The sequence below is a fragment of the Barbus barbus genome (assembly GCF_936440315.1).
Source record: "Barbus barbus genome assembly, chromosome: 50".
NCBI classification, from domain to species: domain Eukaryota; kingdom Metazoa; phylum Chordata; class Actinopteri; order Cypriniformes; family Cyprinidae; genus Barbus; species Barbus barbus.
The window spans coordinates 4,932,677-4,952,130 of record NC_136728.1 but is presented as its reverse complement, the minus strand read 5'-3'; the positions used below and the strand labels follow the sequence as shown (position 1 = coordinate 4,952,130).

Here is a 19,454-nt window from a genome sequence, read left to right as displayed (position 1 = left end):
AAAAAGCTTAATTTGAGAGAAATCTGAGCACAAGTCTCTTAATTCACTCTTTGTCTTCTAGTGTGAAGGCGTTTGTTCTTGGATTGAAGTCTCAGTGTCTCTTTGTCGCTCTGCTAATTGGCTGGGGACAGACTTATGACTGGACACTTTTGTCCATGGTTATAAAACCAAGCTGTGCTCATGGACGTGTGTGGGAGAAAGGCATCACATCTGTCCTACTGCATGTAATGGGGGACATCTGCAAGTCTGGCTTAAATGGGGACAAAGCCAATGTTATGACCCTACTTTAATTAACCCACGCTCATTAAAACGAGCCTGAGCTATTTAGTAGATGATGCAAGTATAATAACTCTCTTTGGCTCAGTGTATGTATTACAGCACTTAGGACATCGGGAGAGCTTGTTGAATTAGTCATGGGGTGGGAAAGTTGTGTTTAAAAGAAGTCCTCCAGACACAAGTCAAAAGGCCCTGCCAACTGAGATGATCATCACTGGTTGCGTTTCTACGTCACAGTACCTCGATATTTAATAGGTGTAAAATGCACGCTATCATTGAGCTCTTTAATTGCCAAACAAAGCTGTGTTTTACAGGACAACTTCAAAGGAATGGCTTTAGTGGTTTCGAAATAGTTTGCCAGTACCTGTCACATTATAAAATAACCAGCCAAGCAAGTCACCTGTAGATAGGAAGCAAGATAGAACATGCCTATTGCTTTCCCAGGAAAACATTTTGACACTTATGAGTTCATATATAACTTGTCAATAAACTCAAGTGGGTTCAGATGTCGTTGATTTGGATGTTGAAAGATAACTGAACCACTGCTTGCCTTGCTGGCTTCCAAATCATTGTCGAATTCATGACAACAAGCAAAAGTTTTTCATAAGATTTGTTTCTTTAGGTTACTGTCATTTTGAGCAACGCTATAGGTCTGCGACCTTGTGGAATTCGCTTACATGTGTCTGTATAGTCAACAAAACTTTATGATTTCAAAGGTTGCTCATGAGTTCCCATTTGCAAAGCTTGCACTGGTACAAACTTCACAGGGATCTACTACCCAACAGTCCATGTGGCATTACGTCACCAAAGCATTGACACCGCCAAGCAAGGACTGGAGGGCAGCATTTGGAATATGACCTAAAGTGCATACACTAATAGTTAGGTTTTCTAACTAGGTCAACTAATTTTTTATCCTGGTCTAGTGGAGTAAAGTTGTGCTGCCAAGCCTCAATTTGTGTCCACATTTGTGTCTTGAATTCCCATTAAGCCAGATTGCAAGGTTGTAACAGACGCGAGTTAAAGGTCTGCTCTCTCCTGGGGTCTATATCAAGATTGCCTCATTAACAGTGGTTACTTTTACTTTTAAGGGTCTCTAATTTTTCTTGAAGGAAACAGTCAACTTCTTTTAAACATTTGGTAGCTTCAAACATGTTGTAAGGGCATCTAGTTTGGTCAGAAAGACTAGTTCAGGTTGGGTTTTTGTAAACTCCCTGGGTGTATTCCTAGTATTCTAAGACTATCCCCCTTCAAAATGAGGACAGGCTTGGCTCGTCTCACGTATCCTGAAAGCGAGTCCATGCCCTTCTCTCAATTATCTTTGGAAGCCCTGTTAGACCTGAGCCAGGTTCTTGCCAGGCTGAGTTGAAGTAACCACAAAGGGCTCATAACGTTATACTGAAACTCGTGGGAAAATGGAGAAAATCACTTTCAGAGGTTTCTTGGGAAAGACGAGGAAGGGGGAAAAAAGGAGTAGGAAAGCAGTTATTCAGCACTGAGACAAGAAAAGATTTACTGCCTCATTTCCTGCTGAAGTTCAAGGATTTTCATAAATGATGCATATTTTTATGTCTCTGTTTATCTTACATGTGCAAATGAGCAAGTGTGAAGTCTCTTGCTTTGTGCTAACAGCGTTCCATACACCCTAAGCTGTGGAAATCTCCTGCTTTCATGTAAGGAACCGTGCTGCCTGTGAGAAACCATGCTGTCTGGCACAGTCTGGCACAGTCGGCCTCCTAAAATAACAGAGAAGAGGTAATTAGCACTCCCTGCTTTCCAAACTATACAAGAGGACTACATGAACCATATGATAAGAAAAGACTAGAATATAGGCCCTGGTATGAATATCCATTTTTGGTGGTCAGCCAAGACTTTACACCTGCTACTAACATGAATCACAAAATGCATCCTCAAAAACCAAAAAAATACCTTTTATGAGTACAAGAGCTTGACACTGGGGCAACTGCCTTAAGGGGACAATTTTGTCCTTATCTACCACTAAAAGGTGCATATTAGTACCTTGAAGTAGTAATACTTCCCCACTGGGTACTGAGTTATGGTTGTACCCCTAAAGGTACCATTGCACATTTTTATCTGAGAGTGCATCAACTTACAAGCTACAACATATATCTGAAATGTTACTTAAGTCTAAGATTAGTTTTCAGTATTTGTACCATCCCCCAATTCTACTGCATCCTGCTCTCAGGACACACCAGAGCAGACTGATAATTACAGTGTCAAAGAAAGCAGTAGACCAACTAGCACACATGGCAAGAAACAAAGCAGGCTGTTCCATGAGACTCTGCCACCGTTTAGCACGCAGTCAACCTAAAGCTCAGCTTTTCATCCCATGCATATGTCTGCTGTTTAAGAACAACAGCTTAGAAGTAATAGCAGAGGGCATCTGGGTTGGCTAGGCTATTAGCACATTGTCAGGCCTAAAGGGAGGGGGGAATGAAGACAAATTTGGAGCAGGGAACTAGTTGTTTGCACAGACGCTAGAGGTGGTAATAAAAGATGGATGCTAACCCTCCAGTCCTATTTTAGTGTTATTTAGGTGGCTTGTATAACAGGCTGAGATGTTTGGGTAGTTTGAGTAGGCAATGCATTGTGTGGTAAAGCAATAGCAACCATCTAAACCTAGCTAACTGAACCCACTTAGCCCACTTAACTACTATATGATGTTTAATGTAGCTAACCTCACATTTGTTTTTGTTTTTATGCAAATGGGTGTGTTCTATCTCCAGAAAGACTCTGAGTTTGTTTAATACTGTTATAATCCGTAAGACACTAGCAAGTCATAATAGCAGGTCTTAGACTAGAAAAATGTACAACAAAATGGTTTGACCTTTTCTTTACCCTGTGCAAGTCAGGAACCGCCTATAACATAACCTTCTATGTTCTGAACTTCTGTAGGAAGCAAACAGGATTTTGGGAATACGTCTTGCCTCAAGGCCTCATTTTGAGTATTTTGTGGCAAAGGCAGATGGGTAGGATTTAGGAGCGGTCTTCCCCCAATTTTTTTTTTTTTCCATCTGGCTTATGTACCTGAATGGGGTTTTTGTGGGTGGTCCCAAAGGCCTCTGGGTCACAGCTTTTTAGCTCTAAGCAACTTGAAGTAGCCTTAGTTGAATGCTAAATTGAGTCAATTCTCTTTGAATTACTGCAAGATTTAGGAAGTAGTCTTAAGCCAATAAACATTGGTGACCTCTAACAAGACCTTCAGTTCTTCTCATTTCCGATTTCTGATTCTAAGTTACTTGGCTGCATTGGAAAGTTGATTAATAAATAAACAATCTACTTTAAATAAAGAATCTCAATTTAGAACTTCTTCAAACCAGTCCACAAGTTTTCAGTCTTTCTCCCCCAACTAATCAGCCAGAAGAGCAGTGCAGGTTCCCCTGAGACCAGAACATATTTTCTTCCATTCAGATTTCTGTCCAAGAGCAGGGTGTGGTCACACGGTGGTATTTGAATGAGCACATCTGTGTTTACCCTAGTGTGTTTGTTTGTGATGGTCAGGAATAACGAGAATAGTTGCCGTGTCACAATAAAAGCCACTCCAAGAGGCACCTGTAGTGATGGCAGCTGGGTCCACAAGATGGCAAGGCTGTGGAATTCTGAAACAGGTGTATCCAAGAGAAGTATGACAGACATTTATGCATGATATGTTTGCATTGCTTGTCCTGTGCAAGTTAGGCAAAAGCAGCATGCTCTCCTTAAACCAGGCACGATCAGTGTGGCACCTGAACAATGTTTATAATGGATGACAAAATTTTGTTGTTAACGTGTTTGCACCGCAAGAACTAGGAATGTATTTTGTTCTAGGAACTCTGTTTGGGGGAACGAATTAGCTCCTACTTCAGGGTAGGGTCTAAAACAGTTCTATAGGAACTACCAGTGACATAAGTGTACGCTGATTGGCCAAACGCTTATGAAACACCAGGTACCTGGCATTTTTAAAAAGCCATGTAAGAATATTTACTCCACAAACATGGAAAACTGCGAAAACGGCATTTGGTTACCTGTTGTCTGCAGCTTTGTGTTCTTTTCTCAGCCTTGCTGATAAGTAACGCTAAGTTTTCATAGGAGATTTAGTCAGATTTTCACACTCTTTTTCAATCACGTAAATTGTGCATTTATATTCCGTCTCCGTTATCAAGAACCCCACGACACACAACAAAAACAGCTCTGATCACGGCGTCCTCCATTCACCAGTTGTTGAAGTTTGTAAATGCTGCGAATAAAGATGTCGCAGTCGGCCGCTTCAGAGTTCCTGCTGCCGTGTGAATGCAACCAGGAAAACGGGCCGAGGGGGAAATTGGTTCTATAGGAACCACCATGCTGGCTAGTTCCTAGACCTAAGCGGAGCCCCTGTAGGGAAGTCTTAAACTAGCAGCTGAAGTTAGTAAAAGACTTTCTTGTCACTAAGGATGGCTGTTTTGATTAATGTGTTTAGATGCTTCTGGAGATTATGCTGGTGTCATCTTGTATCACTTTGAGCTCACCAAGTTGGAGATTGGGGTGGGTGGAAGTTTGGGAGAGTGGCCGATGGGGGCTCACAGGAAGATCAAGAATTGTGGAGGAAGGGGGATGGTAAATGAAGGAGCAGAAACTCCCTAGGAAACCGAGATGGGGGTAGGGTTGAGCCAGTGATTGAAAGTCAGATCTGTTGAAGAACAGACTGATCTCATTAGCCCTGTCCAGGTTCTTCTGCACTAGGTTACCAGCCAGTTTGTTACCTTTCGTCTTTCCACTTAATTAATATTGTTCTTTTGAAATTGCTCTCCATGTTTGTTAGTTGCTCTTCCTCTTCAGCTCCGTTTGGACTTGCTTCGGTTGCTTCCTCTATAAAGTCGTCTTCCTGTTTAACAGGTCCTTCTGGTTCTTTGTGATCCATGGCTTCTTCTTGACAAAACATAGTTGTTGAGTCCCTCAAAGTCCCCACCACATGACTCAACATGTTCCAATGTGTCTCCTTCAAGGCAACCCAAGAATCCACGCCTGTCCAGTTTCTCACAGTTCATGGTTGCAGGCAGACACCGGATGACTGGTTTGTATGTTTGGATAATCTGCCAAGTTGTGGTCCAGTCTGTCCAAAGTTTTATGCCTTTTGACTTTGGTATACAACAGGTCAGAGTCTTGCTTTCTCTGGATGTGCAAGCCACAAACTTTTTTAAAAGAAAGTTGTGAGGGTGGGGAAGGGTGAAAGTTTAAAACCCCAGAGATGCCAATGAGTGTGTTTGAATGATTTGTGGTGAGTTCGCAAACCACACCATTGCCTCTGTAGCAGGTCCACTCCCTATTTTTCGTCATTCTCTCTCAAGCTTCTGTCTGCTCTCACAAATTGATGTCCATGCAGTACAACCGCAAAGTTTGGGAGTCTCAGCTCTTTGCCAGGTTTCTGTTAAGCTCATGGAACCACATTTCAAATCTCGATAGCTTCAAGTCAGCAGTGAGGATTTGATATTGATAATGATATTGATAGTGATCAAGTATGGACTGTATTTTGTCTAGTGTTTTGTAACCAGATGCCAACTACCCTTTATTGGCGTCAGCATGTCAGCTTGTGTATAAACAAGGAACGCAGGTTAAGCAGCTGTTGTTTCATAGTACAGTTCTCTTTAATGCAGTCCACTGTTTGAATTTTTAATGATATGCAACATGTTGATTGAAAATTAATGTTTGCATGATATTGCAGTATTGTATTTAAATAAAAGTGCCACCGACAAGACTTACAGTTGCTCAGAGCAATGAAGCAAATTAATTGAAGACATATTAGGACTGAATTTTACAGGTTGAAATAACAAACCTTCTGAAACAACGTTTCTGCTATGTATGTGTTTTGAGTTGAAACAATTATATCTTTATGAATGACATTTTTGGGTGGACTGCCACAAAGAAGCTTTGTTTCCCTGCATGCAACGGGGGCTGCTTTTCGTGCTGATGGCTGCACTGGAGTAAGACAGAATGTTTGACTCATTTAGGTGTGAAGGTCAGAGGTCAGAGGCTTAGGGTGTTGTGATGATTTTTCACATCTGTGATTTTCTGTCCCCTCAGGCCTGGAGGATCAAGATACACCCTCCTGTCATGGGTGTGAGGGATTCTGGGGGGTTTTGACTTTTTTAATGGAAACCCCCTTTTATGAGCAGTTATATTACTTTTCTCTTGAGAGATCCAATTGATGATCATTAATTATAAAATAAAGTTTTTGACTACTTTTGCTGGAAATGCAATAGACTTAAAGCGGAGTGGAGCTGAAACTGGGGTGATTGTAACTTTTGTAATTACAGGCAGTATATTAAACAGAGTTGAATTGGTCTGAATATCACTGACTTAATGCCAGGAAAGTGAGGTTTGGGTCTTTTCCTGATATGAACCAGGTTTCCACTATAAAATGGTGGACGATCATTACAAGATCGGTCTGTGATGTTTCGCCTAAGCACTACTAGTAATTTATATTGAAATGTTTAAGACCTTAGGAATAGATCTGTCATTGTTAAAGGGTATTTTGTCAGAATCCTTATTGCAGCCCACTGGCCTTTGTAACTGCATGATTTTTATATACAGAATGATACCTAGATTTTTCCCTTTTGAATGTTTTTATATATATTTTTTTTTTTTTTTTTTTTTTATAATGCCTTAGTCAAATCATGACCTTTGAGTTCATCTGCTATGCTAAGCAAACAAAACAGACTTTCAATTTATACAGTACTCCATATTTTCATAAGTGACACTAAAGGGCTCCATATGCTGAAACCGTAGTCATCTCATTGACCAGCATGTGTGTTATTCATAGATGTTCTTGTTTAATGAAGTGGAAGGAAGACATATAGAGTAAGCGTGAGGCAGAGAGGGGAAAATAAAATCAACATTTAACACTGTGCTAGATTTCCATTCATCTACGCTGAAGTTCCAAGTCCATCAGATTTGCCATTGCTCCATCGTTCAGAGGCTGAACAGCAGGTCGATTGTGTTGGGTCTCTCTTAATAGGGAAGTTGTTCCAGAGGCGACTACAGCAAATGCTGCTTTACATCTGAGGCAAGCGTCACTGTTGCTATTGCTCTTATTTAGTGGTTTGAACAAACCATTGACCCTTAAAATGAAACCTTGGATAATATTGAAGTTGTATCTAGAGACCAGAATATCATAGAAACTTGAGGGCATTAGCAGCCGAATGACAACGCCCTGTTTCTGAATGTTTTTCACAGACAAGCGCCACTCATTTTATTCAGAAAATATATAAAACATGGATTTCTCTAAGATGTGGAATACAATCTATTACCTGTAACACGAGAACAATGAAGTAATTTGTGGTAATTCCTTGCAAACATGAAAAGAAACCACTGGCTCCACAGTTGGCTGGAATTCAAAAAGCAAGGTCTACATGAGGAATGAAGCCATGTTGCAATTTTAATATTTGTTCTGCTTATGAAGCTAGACCTTTCAAAACAAAGTCAGAGGATCATGAACTGAGATTCCCTAATCTCAACAAAGCCACAAAGCCTCCTGGGAACTATTGCATATTGAGTGCTGGGATATGCATCTAGCATTTTTTTTTTTTTAGACCAACAATTCATTTAGCATAATTTCTATGTATTTTATTGTAATTGTTATATACACTAACTTTATAGTAAAATTTACAAGGTTGTTTTGTTATCTAGTTTTTGTATGCGTTAGCAATTAGCTAGTATCTGTTCACATTTTCTGGTACTACTGATATAAGGTCAGATCAAAGTTTTGAATTAGCGCAAACAAATCGTCAAACACAGCATTGCCTCCATACAAATCAATATTGTCTTTTGACTAAATTTTAAATCACTTAGTGATTTAGTATATAGTAGTATAGTTAGGGCTGGGTATCGTTCAAAAATTTTCGATACCGGTACCGATACCGATACCTTGAGTTCGATACCGGTTCCTGAACGATACTTTTTTCGATACCAATTTTATGAAATCAGTTTTAATAAGATTACATTATCTCAAAAAAATAATTTTTAATGTTGATATTTATACAGACTCAAAGCCTCATCTCCTGAGCCACTGCACAAAGGAACAAAATATATCCAACACAATAAATAAATAATTTTAATAAAGCTCAAATTGTTTTCAGTTTACACATCTGTTACGTTTACATTAGTGCGTGGCTACGTTTACATGAGTGCGTGTTCATTTTAAAACACATCATCACTTCTAGGTTGTTAAAGACTTCAAGAAATTTAAAATCTTCATCCACTTTTATAAGTGGGTGTTTTATTTTCTTTCATCATATGTTTTATTGTTATTAAATTCTGGTGTAGTATGTCTAATTATTTGAATGCATAAAAACAACTTAGTTTATTTAAATTTATTCTTAAAATAGCCTAATGAAAGGTTTTATTTTTCCTCAGAAATTCTGTGTTCTGTATCTGGTTTTCAAATGAAGACATAAAACATTAATTTAATTTATTTAAATGATTGAAAATCAAAGTTTATTTATTTTGGCAAACAAAGGGGGTTTACTATTAAAATAAAAAAATGGAATAACTGTTGTGTGATCATTTCTAAAAAAAAAAAAATGATAATAGTTTTAATTTTAATAGTAGCCTAGTAGTAGCAGTATGTACTGTCCGCTGAACAATAATATTTCTGCCGCAGTGTCTTCCAAGTGAAACCAAACTTTTATTTTGACAGGTTTCCGGGAATACCTTTACAGTTCTCTGTGTATATGATATGACGTTAGTTTTACTCGAATCAAACGGTAAAATGCTCATTAATTGACTCTCACAGCAGTTCTGGAGATGTTGTTCATGTGTTTATGTCCTCATTTAGTTAGACGACAGACGCTCAAATCACCGCGAGGCGCGAGCGTCACGCGAGCTTCAGTCTGTGTATAGTAAACAAACCGCGCGACATAGAGAGTAGACTGCTCCGTGCGCTTTCGTAACGCTCTCGCGGAGGTCAAACACTGATCTCACAGCGCCGCGCCGCTTCTAGTCAAACACACCTAGTGCTGCAGGATTATTGGCTCACTGACGGTGATGAGATTAACCCCTTAGGTATCGAAATTTGGTACCGAACGACAAGACGTTTTTCGATACTCGGTGGTATCGAGGCAATTCAGTCGGTGCCTAAAAAGTATCGAACTCGATACCCAGCCCTAAGTATAGTGATAGAATAGTGTCAGTGTATTTTGTTTGAAATTTTATCCCATTTAGTATTTACCAAGGCCTGTTAAGTATATATAGCGTCTTTGTTTAACTATCTGTAAACAGTTTTTAGTTATAGCATCTGTTAACTAATGTTTTATGCTACAGCTCTCATTTACGATGAAAGTTATTAAATACAGTCGCTAAATTAATTACAACATGGCATCCATTTATGTTTTAAAAAACAATGTATTAATATTGCTGTGATTAGCATTTTAACGGTTACATAAATGTTTCTTATATCAACTACAAATTTTATATTCAACTACAAAAATGGATGAGAATATTAATCTCAGACTATTATGAGAATGTCCATCAAATATTAAAATAAGAATGTTTCATAAACATTACTTTAAGGCCCTATTTACACTAGTGCGTTTTAAAATGAAAACGATCCTCGTCTACACTGGCGTTTTCACTGCGTTCCAGAAGCGATCTCCGTCCACACAACCGAAAACGCATGTCACATGACCATTCATTTTGATTCGTTTACGCTGAAATGCAACCCCAGAGTTTTCAAACTAAAACGAGGTCTGCAGCATTTTCGAAAGTCTCTGTTTTTGAGGGTCGAAAATGCCGGAGTAGTGTAAACGACAGGCGTAACCGTAAATGAAGACACACTAGTGTAAACGTAGCCTAAGAATATTTTTGTCCTAACATTTTTATAAATTCAATTAAAAATATTCCCTGTTAGCTAGGTATTCATTTGAATATTTTAGTATTGTACTTGTTTGAATAAGATGTAGCCTAATAATGGTAGAAGGTGACATTTACTGCATATTTATTAAATTTACGTCAGCTTTACCACCATCTTCATCATTAGCTTATCTGTCAGCTACTGTTAGTGACAGATCTCAGGTCAGGTTAACATGTTAATACCATTACTAATTAAATTAAACACCCCTGACCTCCTAAACAGCTGTTTTTAGGTGCGGTTAACATTAGCCATGTGCCAAAAGTTAGTCGACGTCTGGACTTCTGGAAATTCCATTGTTCCTGTATGCGTGGGCAGTAGAAACTGGTTTGGATGCAACATTTGTAGCTTTTTTTATGTTGCGTTTTGATCTTGAATGATCATCATCTCAAAGTCTTTTTTTTTTTTGTCAGCAGGAAATGACTAAAGTGCTGACCAAGGCCCAAATGAATGAAGAGCTTGTTTTTGAAGCAGGTGGCCTCCGTTGAATGTGAAAGGCCACTTAGACATCAGAGAACGAGGCCTCTTGGCCCATAAAGGAGAGAGACCTCGGCATTTAACACACTCGGATACACACACAGGAACAACTGACTCGTGCTAGACCAAACACATCTTTATTTCCAGACCAATTATCCATCAGGAATGCAGTCTATACGGACACCGCTGCTATTACTGAGAGAGTGGAATGGGCTTCTTCAAGAAAAAGACTGTCGGTATAAATACACCCAAATAAAAACCCGTCCGTTGGTCTTTTATCGCCTGTTAGGTCTAGTTCCCGCTGTGAGGAACCTCCCTGAAATTGATTTTCACCTCAGTTCTACTGAAATAGCATCTTCTTTTCTTTATTTCTCTATCTGGTCACACTTTTCTCCCTGAAGTGATGATCTGGGGCAAATGAGGAGAGGAGATTCTTTATGTGTGAGTGTGTCGGGATGGGCTGTGGGAAAGGCAGGCGGGTGTTCAGATGGGGCGTGGACTCATGGGAGATTTCTCGCTTGTACTGCCAGTTTCTAAACTTACAGAAGCTCAACTAGCCGTGCTCTCATGGTGCAAGAGCGAAAATTAAGTCCTGAGAATACTTGGAAACAGAGTAGATTGAATGCTTGCCTAATGTCAGTCGTTCATAGCATGAAATACTGAATAAACATTAGTGTGACACCCGATCTTTACGGTGCGATTTGCTATTTTAAGCTAAATTTGGAGAACGCTCACATACAAGAATGAGTCCACAGAGTTTGTTGGCAACACAGAATGAATGTTTTATGGTTTATCTGATTTTATTCATGGCACGTTGGTTTCCTTTCCTATTTTAAACCGTTTTCACAGTATTCGTGTGTGCCTGTCTAATTGGACACCTGCACCTTCTGATGAAGCCTATACATGGAAACTCTTCACAGGCTTGTCAAATAACACCCTTGATGGCCCTTGGGAGTAACCAGTAACCGGACTGCGGTGCTGAGAGTGTGTTGAGTGCAGATGCTGGCATGTGTGCTCATTGTAAAGCCGATTCCATTGTAAGGAACGGCCAGCATCAGCAAATACTCCAGGCTTTGTCCTGCCCTATATACAGAGAAACAGACTTGCACACAAACGCTTTTCCCGCTGCAGCTGGTCAAATTTGTTGTGGGTTGGATTTTCGTGCAGGGGTTTAGAATCTCATTTGATGGAGCCGAAAGCCTCTCATAAACGGTGGTTTCTCGTGCTGCATCCAGCCACATCCTAGGTTTGTGTGTGTGTGTTTGTGGACAGATTTGTTTGAAGCTCATCTGAATTAGTGCAGAGTCATATTATGCGCCCTATCTGATCCATAATGTAACAAACAGCATGAATAAATTTGAAATATAGAACAATATTGAAATGGCACATCCAGTTATCATTTACTCACATGAGTACTTCCCTGAAATTCTGTCCTGCACTTAATTGGACAATCACGGGGAACCAACCAAGCAGTATATTTTTATACCAAGCCATATGTTTCATATTTACAGTCATGAACCACAGGAGAGGAAATCAGGCCCTCTTGAAACCTCTGCTTCCTGTCAGCTGTATTAAGTGGTGCTTGCTGTAGCAAATATCACTGTTCATATACGATCTCATGTATGAAAGAAGAGTGGCTTTCTTCTGTCTATTTGATATTGTGTCACCTTGTTGGTAGTCAGCCACCCTGAATCTGTAAATGTGCCGTAATAAATGTAAAACACAGACACCATTAAGAGGGTGTTTACTGTAAGCAAACGTGTAGCTTTGTCTACTGGAATTTATGATGCCAGCATGAGGAGTCATTCCCATAGTGCTTTACTCTTACCACACTGTGGTATTATAAACAGACTGTATTCATGAACACTGACTGGAGCCACCCTCATCTGTAAATGTCTCGAATCTTCACCCTGTACATGATAGACGCAGAAAGCATGGGTTTATCTAGAAACTGGCCCTGTGGGCAGAAAAGCACTTCTAAACATTCTGGATGTAGACTTTTAGTTGCTTAAAGGAATAGTCTGCGTTTAGTGCAAGTTAAACTCCATCGACTGCATTTGTGGTGTATTGATTACAAAAAAAAAAAAAAAAAAGACTCATATGATGAGGTAGAAGTAAATGGGGCCAATTTTTGCAACAATGCGAAACTAATAATTTTAAGCACAGATTTATTTGTCTAATAAAACTTGTGTATTACTTGTTTATTGTCGTTTAAATCATTTTTACAGTTGTTTAAGGGAAACGAGGAAACAAAACGTTACAATTGGATATAACTTTACATAGAAACCTGAATTTGCATATTGTTTGTCTTGTGGCTATGGTATTGAAACTAGCTGCGATTCCATCCAAAGTTGCGAATTTTACTTATACGAAAAAATGAGAATATCCTATAAACCATTTGCAAATAAAGCACTGTTTGCATCCCATGTGTTCAAGAGAATAAATCGTCACTTCCTGGGAAACTGGTGCAAAGTATCAATCTTTTTTTTTTTTGTACATAATGAATGCATCACAGAGCACTCAGATGAAACGTATTAACAAACGCTTTTTTTGTGTGTGTGTAGCCACAAATCCTAATGATTAAATTGAACTTTAATCGTTCTAAACCTGGAACATTTCTTTAAAGTTCACAGGTGGGATAGGGATCCGTCTTTCCTATGAAGATCCTTCCATAAATCAGAAACAGGACTAACAATATTGCTTTGATTTTGCTTCTCTGGTAGGGTTCCTTGCTTGTTTCCTTTTCCTTGGCCGGACACTCACCCCTGAAGTCCAAAGCAAAGCTTTGTCCAGGACTACAAAGAACCAGTGAGAAACTTAACTGCACAAGTTTCCCCTTCCTTGATCGCTCTTGTGTTTCCTGATCCTTCCATATGGACAGGAAGTCACTACTGGAGACAGCTCAACTAAATCAACCAATGATGGCTCAGCAAAAAACAAATTTAGAGGAGAAAAGTGTAGGATGAAGCCATGACCGTCTCATAAACAAAACCCACTATGACTCACAAAGTCCAAAACATCTCAACAAGACTGGAAATATGAAGAGCTGAAGGAACTGAGCAGATAATTTCATGTTACGTAACTGTAACCGTTCTTTATCTGCCATAAATGATTGCTTTAATAAAGCCATCCTGGTCTTACGCAATCGTTTAATTAGGCAGACGGTCAGATTAATGTGTAGAACACGCAGCATTGCTTTGAGAACTGACTCATTCCAGTCAGATTATACAAAGGCCTGTGAACTGATCAACACCGAATCACCAGGTTGTTCTAGAAATCGGCATTGTGAATGTGAGAGATGATGTTTACAGAGGAAGTGACTGTCCTAAACTTGTGCAATCTCTGTTATCAAAGACAACACCTTTTGAGACAATAAGACACAGTTCTAGTCACCAGTTATTGACGTTCTCATGATTTCTGTTCAAATGTAATTCAGTGGAAAGTGACGTTTATAAGTAATGTTGTTTGGATTTAGTCATAAAGTGTTTCACAATGGCACAACAGAATCTCATGCTAATTATCACATTTGTTTGTGTGTTCCTCCCTGAAGCACGTAAACTTTAGAATTAGTTTGTTTGGAATTGTTTTAAATGTTACGTTGGGGTTTTGGATCATAATGGCACCTTTGTTTTTCTGATCTCTCCAGTGACTGCAGTTTTGAAAGTGGTAAATATGGCAAATGAACAACTGTTTTTGTGTAGAACAAGTCTTTATAAAGTTTCTTTTGCATCTGAACCTGGAAAAAATGGCAAGATGTCACTCCACGAACAACGTCCATGTTTAAATTTAAATTTGGTTTAATTAAATGTCCACTGAAGACCATTTCTTGCATTGATTGTCAAAGACTTAGACTTGTTTTGGAGTAAAGGTGCAGCCGCATTGTGAAATTTTGCGATTATCAAAAAGGATGTATGAAACACATCACGTGTTAACAAGGTGATTGAAATTAGCGTTGGGGAAAGCTACATTTAAAAGTAAAGGTCATTACACACTGAGTCCGAAATTTTCAGTTTTTTCGTATTCCCCATCCTTTCCTTTCAAAATGCATGCTACAGATGTGAAAACGCAGAAAATCAAACCTGATCCGAATTTTTTTTTGACGGACAAAAGTTTCAGAGGCAGTGTGCAAACGTGATTGACACAACATGAGGTCATATTTATTTTTTAATGTGCGAAAATTTCGGATGAAAATTTCGGGCTCAGTGTGCAATGACCTTAATGCATTACAAAACTGCATTAAAGGGATATTTCACCCAAAAATGCAAATTCTGTCATTAATTACTCACCCTCATGTCGTTCTAAACCCATAAGACCTTCGTTCATCTTTGGAAAAACAAAGATATTTTTGATGATTTCTGAGACCTCTCTGACCCTCCCATAGACAGCAATGTAATTAACACAATCAAGGCTCAGAAATGTAGCAAGGAGATTCTTAAAATAATCCATTTGACATCAGTGGTTCAACCGTAATTTTACGAAGCTACGAAAATACTTTTTGTGCGCAAAGAAAACAAAAATAATGACTTTATTCAAATATTCGTATCCTCTGTGTCAACGCCATTTTAGAGATTATCACATACGTAAACAACATATGCTGTTCTGTGTCCGCAGCACCGTATGGGTAAGGGTATACTAGTCTTATACGCAGCATACGTTGCTTACACATGTGATACTCTCTATGAAATGGCGCTATAGGGTGACGCGGAGGAGACGAATTGTTGAATAAAGTCGTTATTTTTATTTTCTTTGCACACAAAAAGTATTCTCGTAGCTTCGTAAAAGTACGGTTGAACCTTTTGAAAATCAACGTTTCTGGACCTTGAATGTGTTAGGATCTTTTCTGTCTATGGGAGGGAAATTGTCACTCCCAATTACTCTAAACACGGGAATAGGAGAGATATCAGTGAATAAATGGGAAAACAGTAACTTGCATTACTTTTTTTTAAAAAAATAACTCAAATATTTAGTTGTAAATTTAAAAGTAATGCGTTACTTTTCCAGTTACTCGAAAAAAGATTATGTAACTTGCGTTACTTGTTATACATTTTCCCCAAATTTCGCCAAGCAATTGTAAATGTGATCACAAAGGTAAAAGTGTCAATTTTACATTTTGTCTTGACTAGTATCCTGTCTTTTATATTTTAGGTGTTCTGTCACTTCCGGCTCATTTCAGTCCGTACACGGAGGGACATCAGACGGGGTTGGAGAGCAGAGAGGATGCGTATGCTGAACTGGAGCTGCGAACACTCGAACAGGCCTTACTGGCTACATGTGTGGGCAGCATCTCCGAACTGAGTGAGTGTCTGACTGACTTCCTGTCTGTCTGTTATGTCTGATACTATTGGTTTTATCTGTTTCTCTCTCTTGTCCATTATGTCCATTATGAAACATACTGAATGATTTACAACTCAGAAAGTTCACGTTTAAGCTACAGCTTATGAGAAGGTTGGCATGCTGGAATCTTTCAGTATGATGTGTATCGCTAATGTCATATCCTGAATCTTAAATGCAATTTTAATTTGCTTTTTATTTTTGTATTATTTTGTTTATTGTTTGCTTATTGTATTTTGTTTAAAACTTTATATTGCTAAATTTTGGATTCAGTTTTAATAGTGAAAAATAATAGTACTAAGTCAACTAAGGCAAAATGTAAATATATACAAACTAAAAGTTTGTATTTTAACTTGCGTATTATTTTGCATATTTCATATACTATTTATATGCATATTACTTTGCATATATATTTTTCAAAGTATAAGCAACATAAAACATAAAATAATGAAATTAGATTTTATATATATATATATATATATATATATATATAATTTTTTTTTTTTTTTTTTTTTTTTTTATATACTTTGATATAAAATCGTGTACATACACCAAACTATAAACTACACAAGTTTACTATTTTAGGTATGTCACAGTGCTTGCCTTGACACTCAACAGAGTCAAGATTGCAGCAAGTTTCATATAAAGAGACAATTGCTTGTTGTTATCCCTGCAAACACAACATGGAAAAGGAGATAATGTGGATGCTGTTTATCTTTCCGGACTGATTAGCCTATTATTTTATGTTCTGAATAAACACCACTATGCCGTTAACAGAATGTTGTGTGATGGAAATAGAGAAAAAGGGCACAAAACGAGTGTCAACTAAAAGTCTTCTGGTGCCTTAAGTGCCTCGTGTCTGTTATTTTAGATAATTCCTGCAGGATGTTCTGGTGTTAATAGGCACACTCCTATCAGGATTGAAGGAAGATGAACCGCTTTGCCAGTGTCTCCTCTGACTTCATGATGCCTGACTCATCTGCACTCAAATGAAGCATGTCTGTCTCAACACGCTTCCCTTGATAAAAACAACATCTGGTCTGGGAATTATTGTCTGGACTGGATTTTATACAAGTGGAAAGCTGAACAAATGCAATTTAGCTTAACTTTTAAAGTGTAAATACAAAGATTACAGTGCCTTATTCAGCAAGAGTCTGTCGGTGTATTGTACAGTGTTTTGGTTCCCTCCTCGCAGAAGTTTACATTTGAAAATGGGATATTTTCCTTGCAGTGAAGGAGTTCCTTTGTTGGCATGGGTTGCCGTACTCTGAGCTGTTTTACCTGTGTTTACCCACCATGCCACAGGCACACCAGTGGCATGGTTAGCGGCTTACCGATGGGAGGCACAAATTTCCTACTGCAAAACCCGAACACTTTGCTGCTTGTCTCCCACAGCACAAGGGCACGTTCATGCAGGCCAAACGTTCAGCAGGATATTAACAATCACACATAAAACTCAATGAATTCAGTGAGAGCTGTCTTTGTGTACTGCCTGTGATGTTGGCGCCTCCCCATGAGCTCTCATGTAGGTTTGATCTAGCTGTACCCAGGAGACCGACGGATAGTGGGGCATCTGTACGTCCTCAACTGCCGTGGAATGCTATATGCAAATGGGTATCTACACAGCCTAAAATGTGTGATTTGGCATGTGAAAAATTTGCTGTTGTTGGTAGCTCTTTCAGTCTGAATTTAGAGGAATGGTTGAAAAAGTAAAGGCTAATATACTTAAAGCATAATCCAAGAGCGCGCTGATGTGACATTTGGGATTTTTTTCAGGAATTTGAAAAGTGAATATAAAAGTGAACTTTATGAAAAAGTTTGCTTGAGCTGGTAAACACTGGTCTATAGTGATTACATAAATCAGCTCGTTCTTCGATTTTGCATGCATATTAACATCATTTCGAACAAAATTAGGCCAAAACAAAGTTAATTTGAAATTTGTTTCAGGAATTTGAAACAACCTGCAAAAGTGAATTTTATGTAAAAATTAGCTCCAGCTTGTATACACCTTGAAATGACATAGTAGACACGCAAAATCGAAGATGAATTGATGTGACATTTCAAACCGAATCAAGCCTAAACAAAGTTTTGGGAGTTTGAAACAAGCAAACGTTCTGGAAAAGTTTGCTCCAGTTGGTAAACACCTTTGAACTACCATTGGTCTGTAGCAGTTACATGTTAGGTAGGTGAAGCTCTGCCTCTTTTGAGGTAGAAATTCTGGTTAAATTTCTTCTCTGGTGAATTTCTTCTGCTCAGTCCGTCTAGTAAAAAATGAAAGCTGCTTTATAGTAGAAACTGAAGTTATAATTCTAACTGAAAGTGACACTAACTTTCATGGTTTCCATTTTGAAAACTGTAAAGCTTGTTTTCAAGTTATCTATTGTATAAAATAAATGTGACTTGACTTGACTGGAGTCCAGAATTGCAGAGCTGGTGCAAACATATACGTCACTATGGTGCTTTCTTAACTGCTGCTTTCTCACTCCTGTCATTTTTGTTGTTTACTTTGCTATCGAGAGGGAAGGACACAGCACATATTTACATGTTCAAATTCTAAATGCCGCTCCCAATAGCATAGGCAGTGCCGGAGACAATAAACTGCTGCTCAGGTATTTACTTTTTTTTTTATTTATTTTTTTTTTACCCTAAGCGAAGAAGGAAAAAGAACTTCACTTCAAGTATATCGGGCTTTAAATTGCAACAAGTATTACCATGAGCTTTGAGGATGTTGTATTTAATATCTCTAGTCCAATCGCACTGATCTCAGCCTGTAGGGCAAGCATTAGTGGAAAAAAGCTCTCAACTTCCTGATTGCTTCATAAATTCTCTTAAGACCCTTTGTAGGGCCTGGCAGAACACAATAAGGGCCCTATTGGTGCAAGTTTGGCATCTTTCAGATAATAACAGAAGATTCTTCCTACTCACAAACCACTCTGTGGTTTGAAAATGAACCCATGGGGTGATTACCACAAATGAAGTCTACATGTTCCCACAAATGGAGTGGCCAGCCCACAACTTTGCTTCTCAAGTTAGCGTAGACCAAGACATGCATTGAATCTCGATCAGTGTATCCATATGTAGTTTAGTTAGTACCTGGACTGTTTCCTGCTATGTGTTGAGAATCCAATTTTCATTGGATGCCTTGTTGGTACAATCGTAAGGATGTTCATATGTTGTGGAACTGTGAGATCCATGAGGGAAAGACATCAGCAGGTGGGTGTTTCATCCCCAAAGCTGCTTAGAGGAGGCATGTGTGCTGACTCTCACATTCGCTTTCCACATTTGCTCTGAAGGCCAACTTGTGGTTTTTGGTTTCACTTAGTGTCCAAGGTCTTGTACGCTTCCGACTGAGCTTTGGTGATAATTTGATATCTGGGTCAATGACAAATAAGAAGAAAAAAAAAAAAAAAACGATAAAATATTGAGTGTACATTTTGTTCATGTTAGTTTTATATGCTTTTGAAAACCTTTTTAAGAATTGTTTTTCTTT

At 38.6% G+C, this 19,454-nt stretch overlaps 1 protein-coding gene across 1 annotated transcript in view; it reads left to right on the top strand.

The window, feature by feature from the left end:
• Positions 1-19,454, top strand: part of LOC306867973 (ankyrin repeat and BTB/POZ domain-containing protein 2-like) — a 47,634-nt gene that overhangs the window by 10,015 nt on the left and 18,165 nt on the right. Inside the window, exon 2 of the mRNA XM_079413943.1 lies at positions 15,779-15,928. Coding sequence (XP_079270069.1) covers positions 15,779-15,928 — 150 coding nt within the window. The remainder of the gene's footprint in view (positions 1-15,778; positions 15,929-19,454) is intronic.